The sequence below is a fragment of the Phasianus colchicus genome, chromosome 14 (genome assembly GCF_987193195.1).
Source record: "Phasianus colchicus chromosome 14, bPhaCol1.hap1.1, whole genome shotgun sequence".
Lineage (NCBI taxonomy): Eukaryota > Metazoa > Chordata > Aves > Galliformes > Phasianidae > Phasianus > Phasianus colchicus.
The window spans coordinates 15215854-15229711 of record NC_143449.1 but is presented as its reverse complement, the minus strand read 5'-3'; the positions used below and the strand labels follow the sequence as shown (position 1 = coordinate 15229711).

At 42.1% G+C, this 13858-nt stretch overlaps 1 protein-coding gene across 4 annotated transcripts in view; it reads right to left on the bottom strand.

Annotated features, from left to right (window-relative positions):
- Window positions 1-13858, bottom strand: part of MCF2 (MCF.2 cell line derived transforming sequence) — a 49310-nt gene that overhangs the window by 10755 nt on the left and 24697 nt on the right. For all 4 annotated transcript variants that reach the window (XM_090150306.1, XM_031594272.2, XM_090150307.1 and 1 more), the window contains 13 exons: window positions 13587-13706; window positions 12214-12405; window positions 11161-11352; window positions 10850-11021; window positions 8714-8802; window positions 8062-8150; window positions 7764-7830; window positions 5856-5971; window positions 5672-5741; window positions 5217-5309; window positions 4800-4892; window positions 3720-3845; window positions 2696-2917 (listed from right to left, as the gene is read on the bottom strand). In XM_090150306.1, the coding sequence (XP_090006432.1) occupies window positions 2696-2917; window positions 3720-3845; window positions 4800-4892; window positions 5217-5309; window positions 5672-5741; window positions 5856-5971; window positions 7764-7830; window positions 8062-8150; window positions 8714-8802; window positions 10850-11021; window positions 11161-11352; window positions 12214-12405; window positions 13587-13706 (1641 nt within the window). The remainder of the gene's footprint in view (window positions 1-2695; window positions 2918-3719; window positions 3846-4799; window positions 4893-5216; window positions 5310-5671; window positions 5742-5855; window positions 5972-7763; window positions 7831-8061; window positions 8151-8713; window positions 8803-10849; window positions 11022-11160; window positions 11353-12213; window positions 12406-13586; window positions 13707-13858) is intronic.

Sequence of the window (13858 nt, the reverse complement as noted above, 5' to 3'; positions counted from 1 at the left end):
CTTCGGGAATTTCAGTTCACTCTCTTTTGGCCTCTGACCCATCCGCTGAGCACAACATGCAATTACCCTGTTCCTGATATTGCATAAACTTGTTTCTTGTTTAAAGCAGATTTTGCTAGCAATTCACCACTGATTAACAGATGATCAAGAAGTTAAGTATTCCACTTTCATGTTTTGAAACAGATCTAATAATAATGGTATCATTAATTATTCACACAGGTGGCCATAAGCAAATCCAGTACAAATACAAATAAAGCCTGAGAAAGAACATCTGTTAAACACTGCTGATCCTTTCTGCTAATGTGCATAGTCAGAGCTTTTGTCTGCAAGGCTACAACAGTTACAGGTGGGATCACCCAGTCGAGCTCTCTGTCCTTAGTTATTCTCCCAAAGGTTGGCACCCCATTTCAGTGACTATGAAGAGGAGAAAGGAAGCAAGCTGCTAATTAGCTTTCTTCATTTCTTCACTGGTATAAATAGCAGAGCTCTTCTGAACTTGCAAGAAACTCCAGACTCAGAAAGGAAGGGTACTGAATAGCAAGCAGCATTTCCCAGCCCCTCTTTGTCTCTCACTGTTGTGCACAATGAGGTTTCACCGAAGTCTGGAGGTCTGTACTGACGATTAGAACTGAGATTGATCGCTGACTAAAGCCAGAGACCATTTGCACATCTACAGTCTCGCACATATCCATTCCTATTCAAAAATGCACAGGTTAAAATCTGCAGCATAGCCTTGCTATGAAGGCATTATATCTCAGAAAACTTTGGGCTTGTGCAGTATAGTGCCACAATGCCGTGGAAAGCGAGATCAGGCTCTGCTCTGACTGTAGGCAAATGCAACACTGAGATGTTGAAAGGGCAACCTAGAGAGCACTCATCCAGACTCCCATTTCCAATTCTGTGCTGCCCCTCTGGATTGGTAATTCCACTTGGTGTCCACTACAGAACGGCCCAGGCATCAAGACACCTGGAATTTTAGATTATCCTCTATAAAGACATGAAAGAAGGTACAAGAAATAGGTCTATTTATGCCACGTTGATTCATTTTAGAGTATTTTAAAATACTTCTTCCTCCTTCTGAGCAGGATTTACTGTCCCTTCAGCTGCAGTTTGCTGCAATGCAGATGGAGGTGGCTGAGCTTAATGCTTTGGGATGGCATCCATCTGCATCACCTTCCACTGTGACAAAAGGCAGACAATCTACCTTGCACTGCAATGAGTTATGAACCTGCACGCTTCAAGTTACTGAGTATCAGCTGAAGAGATACTTATTGCTGGCTATTTTATGTAACATTTAAAATATTATCTTGCTTTTAAAGTCTGCCTGTTTGGGGAAGTTTTGGGGTTTTGTTTTTGCTGTTTCTACAAATGTCCAGTTACACTGATTCCATGAAATAGCTTTCTTTAATTCTGAATCCCTGCAAAACATTCTTGCAAGGAAAATTAATTCCATGATACTACCACCAATCAACCAAATGCTGAGCTCAGGAAATGTGGTTTTGCCCTCAGGACAGCAATTCTGAGAATGCATGTATGCAGGGATGTATTAATGCTTCAGCATCCAGGCATTCACTAACCACAACCTCTCACCTTAGCAATCCAAAATGCTGGAAAATGAGCCCCTCCTAGACAAACACTGGCCTCACTTTCTGGACTCTTGAACACAAGATTTTCTCTTCTGAGCAGGTTTCTCCATGCTGCCTCTTCAGTTCTTTCAAAAGCACATACGGCAAAACAAGTGCTACAGGGAAAACAAGCTCCCCAGAAAGCAAACTATGCTGTTTGGGAAAAGCACTTAAGTAGCTAAACATATGGACTGGGATTGTTTTTAATACACAATTTGTAATGTGCATCGGAGCTGAACAGACTTATCTACTGTAACATCCTTGAAAGGTTTCTGACTGCTGGTGTCATCTCCCTCCCCAGACCCCATGTAGATCAGGGGACTCACAGCATCTGGGCTCAAAGGCTCAGCCTCCAAGTGCCTTTTTTTTTTTTTTTTTCTCCTCCATTCTGTGACATACCTATATTGTTTTTTTATTTATCAAGAACAATGAGGCAGAGTATTAAGACAAAATGCTCATGTTAGAAGTGCTCATCAGATACAATGAGCCAGACGGTCTCTTTCAGAGAAGCAGTTTGGGATTTATATTGACAAGAGTTGGCATTTATAGGCTTGGGACAATTGTTTACATCCCTCCCATTTAGCCACAGGCTATTCTCCTTGCCTGAAAATTATGCTTCTAGCTGCAGCTGGAGCCTGCCAAAGGAGAAAAGCATAGGAGAGGAAGAGGAGTGATACCCCTCCTCCTAGCTGTGCAGCAGGAGGCTGTGCCTCCTTGGAGACCAGGAACATGAGGAGTCCTGATTCTTCCAAGGGGCTGGGCATGACAGCAGTTCATGATGTCCATTTCATGCTTTCAACCTCTTGTCCTGGAAAGTAGACTAGAGGAGGGAAGAAGGCACATCTCCATCCCTGGGACTTGCCCAAAGCACTGCTTCTCTGACAGATTCCACCCCATAACCCACTACATGTTACTACATCCACCAGCCTTTCATGGCACCTCCATTTGGACCATTATAGTCCTTGATAGCAGAAACCAAGCCAGTGCACTACTGAAAATATACTCTCTGGGTTCACAAAGTTAACAGTTTACAATCCCCATAGCAATGGCCCCAAAGAAAAAATTCTTACTTTCAGAAAATGCTTAAAACTGTAAGACGAAGTTTTATCATATCCATCTCCGTGATCCTCTCGCTTCTTGCAGAAGACCAAGGCTTTCTCATACAGGAAGAGATGCCTCTGCATTGGCTTGAACCTGGCAAGATCCTTCATTTTTGTTGGACCTTTTCGGTGTCCTGTCCAAACACTGAAAGATCCTTGCATCAGTACTTTTCCTAGTTCACTCAAGTCGCCCTGGTGAAAGTATGACAAATACATATAAAAAAGATTACATCAATTAAAATGTAGGAGGACTGTGCAAACCATGAAGGGCAAAAGGGCCAGCTCTGTTCCAAGGCACGTCACTCTAAGAATAGGTCTTCCTGGAAAGATCAGATGATCTTTTGGGAGTGACGGCATGGTGCCAAGAGGGAAGAAGAGGTCTCAGACACAAGCCCACAGTTAGTCTATGCAAAGGAATACAAGTCAATAACGGGAGGGTAAGAAAACTTGCCAGCACCTAGAAAAGATCATATCAAGGGTTCCCCCACATCAGTGAGATGAGAGCTGAGCCTGCAGAGAGGTTGTGCAGAATGGGAAGAAAAGGATTTTTCAAGTAGGCCAGGAATGCAACCAGCAGCTCAGCCATCCACTCATCCCTCCCTGAATCCCTAGGAAGGACTGCGACTTCAACAGGCAAGGATCAAAACCTACTTCAGGGTGTATTTAATTAAAGGTTGAATGAGAAATATTATGATGACAGCCCAGCTCAGTTACAAGGTGAATCATTTGAGTACTAAGGTAGATTCTGAAAAAATGCTCCCAGGAACCACAAGGTGGCAAGTGTGGGAACTATGCAACTCCACATATCGTTTGGATGGGAATAGCTTCCAAAATCCTGAAATCAAATGGAAGACTGACATCTATAAGCTTCCTGATGCCATTCAGTTTGTAATTGTTCTAATGTGGTTTTCAGTTCCTACATCCTGGGACACCATCCACTTCCAGTACATCAACCAGCATTGTACAAGTTCTCTAATTACTGAAATCTACTCACGTCATATCCTGTTATTGAAATCTGATGCATAGAGTCATTGACTGATTTTAGCAAATCCAGCATTGCAACCAGAGCTTCTTGAAGTTCCTGAACTCCATCACAGCTTGTGCTGTACTTTAACAACTCCTGAAAATAGAAATGGAAGAGCATGTGCTTGCAATTGAACAAAGCAAACTCTTTTCCAGCTCACCCAAAGTTTCCAATGTCCAAGAGCAAGCTGCACTCCCTGAGTTTCTTCTTTCATATGTCAATGGAAAAAGCACTAATTGTAAACCAGTCAGTATGAGGTGTGGAATATCACTGTCCATTTTCTCTGGGTTTCTTTGAGGACGGCATCAGGTTACAGAGTGGCATCACTCTTACCTGAGTTCTTTGTGTTGCCTTTTCCTGCTTGATAAGAAATGGCAAATATGACTCAGGTTTGGCATCAGCTGCTAATACGTCACAAATGCATTCATATGAGTTTGCAGTAGATGACTGTCTTCAGATTGGCAGACAGAAGGAAGATTTTATAAATCCTGGAGCCTTCAAGCCAATAAGCAGAAGACAGAATTGGTAACACTATGACTGATATAAAATTATTCTCATTTCATATCTCCTCTGCCTGCTTATCGCCTCATGTGTATTCATTCCTCATTCAAGAAGCTGGAAGGTGAGATTCAACTACCTTCAGAAGCTACCACCCCAGTTCTCTGTAAAGTGGGAAAGTCTCTGCATCAGAATGAGGACAAAAGGATGAATGCATTAAAGATTATGGGCACTACAACAACACAAGCAGAAGAGATGAATCAACATGGTACGTTTTCATTCATCATACCCTTATGGACATCTCTGGTTCATTTTTCTTACATTTTACATCTCTGAACAGATTCAGTTCTTCTCCCCACTAAAACAACATGTTAAAAGGACACACTCCTCCTTCAGGTATGAAAAATGTCAACCTTGCTGAACGTCACTTTGGAGAGCCAAGCTAAGCAACACGTAACCTAAGGCTTTATTTAGAGATAAACTTTAACTGAAAAATAAAATGGAAAACAAATCTATCTCCAAATGTCATTTCAAAAGCAGCGTATGAAATACCTTCAGAAGCAACTGGTATTTTGTCAGGCGTTGCACTGGTTTGAGCAAATAGGAATCCAGCCCAAGTTTGTGCTCTAATTTTCTTTGGCACTCCTGAAACAAAGAATTCATATTAGGTAAGATATGTGCTAACAATCTGTAGTTATTCTAGCAGCATGAGTAATATGGTTTGAAGACTTCAAAGATTTGATGTAAGAATGTCCAATAGTTCATATAACAAAAGAGATTTCGTAAAAACACACAATATGGATGGATCTGCCTTAAATTCTTTGTATACAAGCAACTCCAACTGCCATTTTTGTGCAGCTTTCATGCAGTGGCAAACAGAATACACTGCAAAAACAGTGGAGTGCTGAGAATGGTGTTTAGGATAAGCGCCCCAGGACGACACTGCCTTGATAGCAATCAACACCTCACCTGGAAGAAGGTGCTCTCAGAGCACTGCCTCCACAGGGACTCTGACCGGGGCTTGTTCTGACAATATTTCTCATACATCTGGAAATCCTCTCGCTGCAAAGAAAGCCAGAAGGCAAGTCAGGCACATGCATGCAAGCCTGCTGGGCAGCTAAATAGAAGGAATACCTGAACTGCAACGTGCTTTTATCTCTGCTTCCAAGTATACATCTGAAAGTCAGAGTTCAGGTAAAAGAGCCACTGCTGAGAAGCAGAATGCTCCTTGATGCAAGCAGTCATGACTGCTGCTTTTCCCCATCTGCTGCTGTCCACACAGTTGCATTCCCTCCCTTGCTGTTGGAATTACATATCAGAAGCACCTCATCCAACTGACACAACTGAGATGTTGAAGAGTGCAAAGCACAGCAGAAACACTGGCCTTAAAAAGTCTGTCTTATATGTGAAAATGAGTCACCAACCCTGTCTAGGAAACAAAATCCCACTCTCTCGGGTGCTCCCAGGCAGCTTTCCAAACTGTGCAGGAATATTCTGCAAGAGACAGGGGAAGAGACAAAACGCAGCTGTGACCAAGGTACTTCTTGGGTACTTCATCATTACAGGAAATCAGTGAGGCAAAGAGGGGGAGGAGAGCCAGCACCATACTTGTTGTGGAAGTCATATATCTCAGGCATGTTTCCAAAGAGGACATCCTTCCTGTTCCTCAGCACAGGAGGCATAAGGATAACCATGGCAGGGTTGTCCATCTCAGCTCTGTAGCCCTGCAGGATGCAAAATGGGTTAACTGCTCAGTTTTTCAGGCTTTTGCTTGGCACTTCCCAAAGGTAGAGAACAAAGGGATGTGAGCAGACTTCCAGTATAATCTACTTCATTTCAAATTTCTACATCCCTGTCTTCTAGCACATCAGCCTTCAGTACATTGGCAAGTGGAGCTGTGATCCAGCAGAGAATGGCATGGGACAGCTTTTTCCTGGGGTGAGTGAATGCTGTAGAGATGTTCTGACCACAAAAGGCAAATTGCAGTCACTTTCTGCTCACTACAGCCCAACTGATCCCACAGGAATACTTGTCTGGGTTAAACACATCTGCTGTTATGACCCTGGGACACAAGTGACAAACGTGTTTGTACAGAACGTGCAGTTACAGACGCTGTCACAAGATCTGGTGTACAAGGTGATTTGTTACAGAGCAGAGAAGGCTTGAGATCAAATACCAAAATCAATGAGCTTTTTGCTCTTGCACAAGACATGCTGAACAGCAGGATCTTGCTCTCCTCAATTCCTGCTGCCTCAGGAGTCTGTCCCCTATTGCCCCACCTGCCTCTTGCAATCACAGTCTCCCAGAAGGAAGCCTTTGCTGCCAACTGCTGGGTGGAATTAGCAAACAGTGCAAAGCTCTCTGCAGGAAAATGACATTACTACACCAACACAAAACCAGCTACCAGATATGGTAAATATCCTAAATGTAGAAGAGGAGGAAGGCAGAGCCAGCACTCAGGACCATCTCTGCAAAGAAAATAGCAAAAAGCTATTGGCAGCAGCTCAGGCAGCTCATGCCAGTCACTAAGTGCTGCACAAAACTGAGGTCAATTTAATACAAGTAGCAAATGTTTGCTAAAACATACTTAGTATGTATGGCATATCTTCTTTGGCTTTTCATATTAATCTCTTATATTAATTATGGTTTAAATCAGTATTCCTTCCACTAAGCAGGCATTCTGTATTTGATTAAGGATGCAGCAGAAGATAAGTATCTGGAAAATTAGTCATTTTTATTTAACCACTGCAAGGAGGCTTCACTCTTCTATGGAAATGTTATTTTCAGACAACTTAGCTTGCCCTATCCACTGTCCCCTATCTAGACTGGACACAGCAATAAACCCACATGCCTGCCAACTGCTTTATCACATCAAGTGCAGTTTAACAAAACAAAAGCCAGCCAGTGCAAGGCAGTTCTGTGTAACTACCTGCAGCTGAACAGATTCATATGCCGCTTGTTCTCAGGTCAGAGAAACGTAATCAGGATGAGGTAATTAACAGTGACTTGCTTCATTCATCAGCAAGTGGCATTGTGGAACAAAATACATGTGTTCAAAATAGCAGCAGAGAAATTAGAATCTGCTTTCTGGATTAAGAAATGCGCTTTATACATCCACAAACCTCAAAGCATCGAGACAGAAACCTTCCAAACATAAAACACAACCTTCTTTCATCTCCAAAAGGTAAAGAACTGAGGGAGCAGTTAAAAAACACCAGCTCTTTGTACATTTTCACAAGCAGTGATAGAACTAATTACCAGTGCATGTGTGTACAAACAGAAGGCTTCTTCCTCATTCTGGATGAAAAGTTCATCCTGACACCAACTGTTCCTGCAGATGCCTCCTACTTAGAAATAGAAAGGGAAAAAACTTGAAAATTCATGACTAGCTGGGGGATCTGACAGTTTGGTAGAAACCTGTCCTGTCACATTTCTGCTTAGTTCGACAGAGTGGCAGGTGCTCTTTTGTACAAGTCACCAGGGAGCAGTAATGAGCAATCTGAAGAAGTCACTCACCGTCAGAACAGTGAACAGTTCCTCTACATACACTCTCTCAGTTTCTATAAGCTCATTTATGACATGGCTACAAGAAAGAAAAAAAGAAAAAAATATTATGTCTGCATAAAAAAAAAAAGCACAGCAATTTGTGCAAGCCCAAAACACAATGTGACCTCATTAACAACCAACGTAGGGATGACAAAATAGGCAAAAGTGCAAGAGATGACATCAAGCACTACGATGCACCACCTACAATGGTGAAAGGGCTGACCAGAAACACATCATTCAGAGTGATTTAAACAGGGTGAAAGCTTACCCTTTCAGTATATCTAAGTTGTCATCACTGTCTGAAATAAAAGACTGCAAGGAATTCCGTTTTTCCTGATAATCGTGCATTACTTCAATCTGGAAAAGAAATGGGATGGACCTGAAGGAGCTGCAGAAAGGTCACTGCAGAGGCAGGATAAACCCAGCCCTTAGTGGAGCTACAGAATCTTGGGGAAGGATGAAATAAGCTGTTTTTTTTAAGAAATCCTTTGCGCCACTGAACTTCAAAAGAGCAAAGCTTCTACTGGGCAGCCAAAAAGTCACAGAAATTTTTATACTACGTAATATCTGGAAGTACTGACAACATTCATTCATGCAGAAACCAGAGAATGATCCCCACAGGGGAAATAATTGACATGTATTTGTAAGACTCTGCATCCACACAGTTATGCAAATTCAGGAAACAACACACAGGAGAACCATATCTGTTGCTTGGCAAAACAACCCAAGATAGCACTCAGATGCTGGGCAAATCCAAATAAACTACAGGGGCAAGAAAGGTCAAATATTTTTAAAATTAAAAACAAACAAACAAACAAAAAACTTCCTTCACATCCCAATCTGAATTCAGTCAATTTTTCCCATTTTCAGATGGGTTCTTAGTCTATAAAACACATTCAGATTTCACTAGCAATTATTACCTTGCGAGAACTTGGAGTTTTTCTTGATGTTTTCTTCCCAGGGAGAGAGAGGTCAAATGAAAATTTCAAACTGGAATTAAAATCCACACCTTGGATAGAAAAAAAAATAATCATTCCATAACGTACATCTATTGTGACAGAGATGGTTCAGAGAGCTAATAAGTCACAAAGAGAAATGGGATATATTTTAAGAATGAGTGATTAATTAGCAAATACTGCAAGCAAAGTGACTCATCAGACAGAGCTTCAAACCCAGGGCTAACTTGAAACAGGAATTGGGTGTCCTCAGACCACAACAAGAAGAAAAAGAAAGGAAAAGAGGACAAAAGTAATGCACTCAGAGGTGGTTTGGTTTCAATCTACGCCATCAAACCCACACATCTCAAAGCAATCCTGGCGGAGCCCAGCATGTGTCTTTGACACTGTGCATTGCCCCAGCAGGACAGCAGCATTTTGATGTTTGGTGTCAAATGGAGGCCTTATTAAAAAGCTCTCTCGGTGTGATCTATCCAGAGAAGAACCTTTTGTCTTTCCCCTCTTCCTGGCTGTGCTCATTTCAACATGCCTGATCACTTCTTTCAGGAATATGATTAATGGAGGATACCTGTGCTTTGTGATGGAGTGCCTTTCCTAGAAAAATGTGCATCACATGAAGGCAGTGCAACGAGCACGTCTGGCCGATGGATGATGGCCTCACAGCATCCCAGAGAGGTGGTCAGACACTTACCCCTATTACTGAAACCACTGATTTCTCCTTAACACTTTCCTGCTTCTAGAAAGCTGAAAAAACCTCTGGTAAAATGGGCATTATTTTGGTTTAAAGATGGAGTTTTTTCGTTTTGTATGGAAGCTCAGAGGGCAAGCAATGTGGCATTGGCTGGAGATGAGAAAATCCAGGCTTTATTTGCAGCAGTGGCCTGTATACTGAGTAGCTTCATTCCCCTCATTCCACTAGCTTTCTTATTTACACTATTAGCTCCCTGAATTGGAGCCACTTTTACTGCTTGTATGACACCTGTAACACCTGTACAATTCACCACAGCCAATCCACACTAATTCATCATAAACAAATTTGTATCAAAGCAGATCAATGGTGTCTGATCATTTCATGCAGTCAGCTCACGGAATTTAACATTCCCACATAACAGCATATTTAAAATACGCCAACACTGCTTTAAAGTACTTCTGAATACTGATACATAAAGGGCTGCTAAAGTTGGAAGTTTTAATGATTCCATTTAACGTTAACATTGTGCTACATCTCATTAACAAAATGAAGGCAGAACATGGAGCGACCTCAGTTCAACCAGAACTGGTACCTTTATGGGCATTAATTATTCCACAATTGGGATTTAAGGATGACATTCTCAAAGAATCAAAGGGAGTTGAACATCCAGCTTGTCACTTATGTTCATGAGATTCAGCTCCTCATGTATCTAAGCTCCTTTGCAAACGTCAATCTAATTTTATGTCAGTTCTAGCCCAAGACAATTAAGGAGATTGTCACCAAAAACAGGCATATAAATAGGCTTCAGGGTATGGAATGGGTTCACAAATTTATATGTTTTTTTTCCCCCCGTATCACTAGTTCATCCAAGTAAAATGCTAGGAAAACAGAAGTGGAAGTAGACACTGCTTTCAGCTGACTTTTTTCACTGAGCAGCAAGTGAAAACAAATACTGGGCAAGCAGTCTCACCGAGCCAGCCAGAGCTGTGTTCCTGCATAAGGAGTGCAAAAAACCTTGCATTCATTTTATCAAGTCATCTTTCTCCTTTCCATATGGTCATCTCTTAGAAGTAAGAGAACATACTAAGATATTTGGTAGCTCCAACACGTTAGAGTTCAGAAAAATATTAAACACCCAGGAAACCACGGGAGCCCTTCTCATAGCTGGGAAGTGCACGAGGAGCCAACACAACAGCACAGAGTGATTCATGACCAACTAGCCCACGTATTCAGTGTGAGGCTTCCACACCCCATTTCTTAAACAGAAATGGGAAGCGAGGCAAAAATTGGAAGACGAGTAAGTCATATAATATACAACTCTACAATCAGGAGTAAGCACTGGTTGGTTTCTCAAGTTGTGTTACTCATCCTGAAAATGATTATCTGAAAATAACATGAAGATACTTTACCATGTTTAGGAGAAAATAATGGTGACTTTGATCGTGGTGGGTTTTCTGGCCGAGGGGCCACTAACTGGACGGGACGCACGTGCTTATCCAACAGCTTCTTGAAGCAAGACTGACGATTCTCAAACATGCTTCGAACATTTTCAAGCTTCACCTGCACTGACTGTATCTGGCACTGTAGAGTGAAAAAGACTTCTATGATCAAATAACTACTGCTATTTTGCACTTGGAACCACAACAGAAAATTAAAGCTGATAATGCTGCAGCGCAGTCAGATTTTGCTTTTCACTTGGGTAATTGGGGTATTGGCTTACCTTCAATTCAGCTGTTAAGACTGACTCAAAATCATACTGTAGGGATTGGGGATCATAGTTTAAGTAGGATGAAGAGCTTTCAAGAAATCTTTCTATGTCCTGGAGAGCTTTCTGAGCACCTTCTTTAGACTGGCACTTGTCCATCTGCTGGTTGGCAAGCAGGTAGGCACCCTCATCACAGCACTGCAGGGCCTGGGGGAAACACGGAGTGAGAGCCCCTGCTAAATCAAGGTATCCATGACAAGTATCATTTACTAGCTCCATATTTTCAACGTGGAGCTCATCAGTACTCGTGAAAACACAAACAGCTATTGCATTTTGACCACTAGCACAACCAGGAGTGCAAGGAGCCCAGGAGAGGGCTCTGCCCCACAGCAGAGATGCTGCTCCACAGATTAATCCCCACAGATTAATGCAACGTTGTAGTGAAGAATGCAGGGGGGAAAAAAAAAAAGTTTCCTAATTATCCTAAACAGTGAAATGGAACAGGGTCAGACTTCATTGCTTTTCTCAGCAGCCTCAAGCACGGTAAAGTTGTGTGCCTTCTGGTCTAATTAGCATGAATTTCTCCAAATGTATTTTGGATGCTGATTAAGATATCAACGAGCAGTGGAGCCACATGACTTCCACACTAACACAGAGCAGCTGTGCCTATCTACCAATCTGTCATCTTATTTTAAAGTCACTTGCATTCATTCTTAACAAATTGCTAATAAAAAAACACAGAGTTTATTTGAAAGCATTACCTCTACTGCACTGGGTATGGAAACTTCAGAAGTCAATTCATACGTGGATGCACCGTGAAAGTGTGAGCCACAGAAGCTAACTTCTGGTGTTCTGAATTGCTTTCTAGAGATGTCTTTTTTCTGCTGACTGTTCACAGCACCAGCAGACACCTGTTTGCTAACTTAACCAAGTCAAAGCACTCTCCAGGCTCTGGAGGAACACCTGCCTAACACAAATCACTGAAGCAAAGCTGCAAACTGTAGATGCTACCAGCTAGTAGAGAGGCTAACCATCTGCTCCAAGGGGCACCGTATCTCTGAGCTCTACCTGCTGAAGGCGAGTATGAAGATCCAAGGTCTTCTGCAGCCGCAACTGCTTCCTTTTAATCTCGTCAGACAAGACATCAGAATGGTGCCGCAGCTCGTTGCATTGCTGGCAGATTAAGTTGAGTGCATAGTGATGATTTGCTGCTAGCTGGTGTCCATGTAGTATCACCACTTGAGCCTTCCCTATCAGATCCTTTAGCGAAAGGAAGATAAAAGATTGCATGCTTACTGAAATAATGCCAAAATATCAACATATAACAACATGCACTTAATCTTCTTACCAGATTTCAGGTACACATAGAGATGACTGCCATTAGGAGTAGCCAGAATAGGTGGCTTATGCAGGATAAAATGGCACCCATCATCTGGGGAAAAAAAACTTTTGCCACCCAAAAGAAGGATGAAGATGATGATAGTATCTCACTAAGCTAGCACTGCTGTGAATGACTGCTGGCAATGCATTGCTGCCATTTGCAGGAAATGCAGTCTAAAAAAGGCAGCTGATGTCCAGTTTAGGCACACTATGCTTGTAAGCATGACAGAGACTTTAAGCAGCTACAACAAAACAAGTCAGGCTCTTTGTAGTAGAGTTTGATGCAAAGAACATGCTGGCTTGCCTGCAGCTCCTGGCGAGTGCAATGATTACATCTTCCCCAGTACCAGCTTTCTGCTAGGACTGCTTCCCTGCTGCACAGTATGCCTGGCTATTTGTTCTTCTTACCTCGCTCAATAAAACATCTTTCAAAAGGCAAAAAAACAAAACCCTTAGACATTCCCACTAGGGCTCTTGTTCTTAAATAAACCTCTAGGGGTTGTGTCTAAATCCCTAAGGACTTCTCTATAGCTTCTGGCCCACTAGTTAAGCACTGCCCTTTGCAGAAGTCACATCCTCAGTGGGGCTCCTGTGAATCATCTCACTTCACTCGTCTTTCTGCTGCATCTCTTTAGTCTTCCTCCTCCATATGTTACATTCAAATCACAGACGCTTAAAGATAGCGATTTTTATGCCTCTCCATGTGCCTGGTAACAAGTCTCTGTCTATTAGCACTGCTAAAAGCACTTAACATATAAATAATTCTTCTTCCAGCTCATTAACTCCCACACTTCCCCTATGTTCAGACATTCATCTTCTCTGGATTTTCATGGTGGCTCAGCAATTTATTTTAACTACGATAATTAAATATCCTGTTCCTGGTTTTCAGTGTGATCACAGCGTTGCTGCAAAGAGCACGAAGACATGAAATCAATCTTTTCCTCCATCTACTTACCAACAAACTGCACCAGAAACAGGCCATTTTAGAAAACACCTACCACCAGTACAGAGCGTGCCTCTTACGTTTCATTAGTGCATCTGTCTGTGATAGATGTACTCACCTGAGCCATACCATCAAAATGATTCAAGTCCTTCAGCCTCTGTTTCACTTGGGAGACACTGTCTCCAGTGTCGGGCAGTTCTGCTTGTTGACCCATTAAAAATTCAATGGCATTCTTGACCTAGACATACACACCCAAACAAAAAGACTGCTGCAAAATGATACAAAGCACAGACAGAAAATCATTCTCAGTTCAAAATCAATTACACTTTAGGCGACTGTTAAATCCAGTAATAAAATGAGTTTCCAAGAGCTCATTTCTACGTTCAAAGA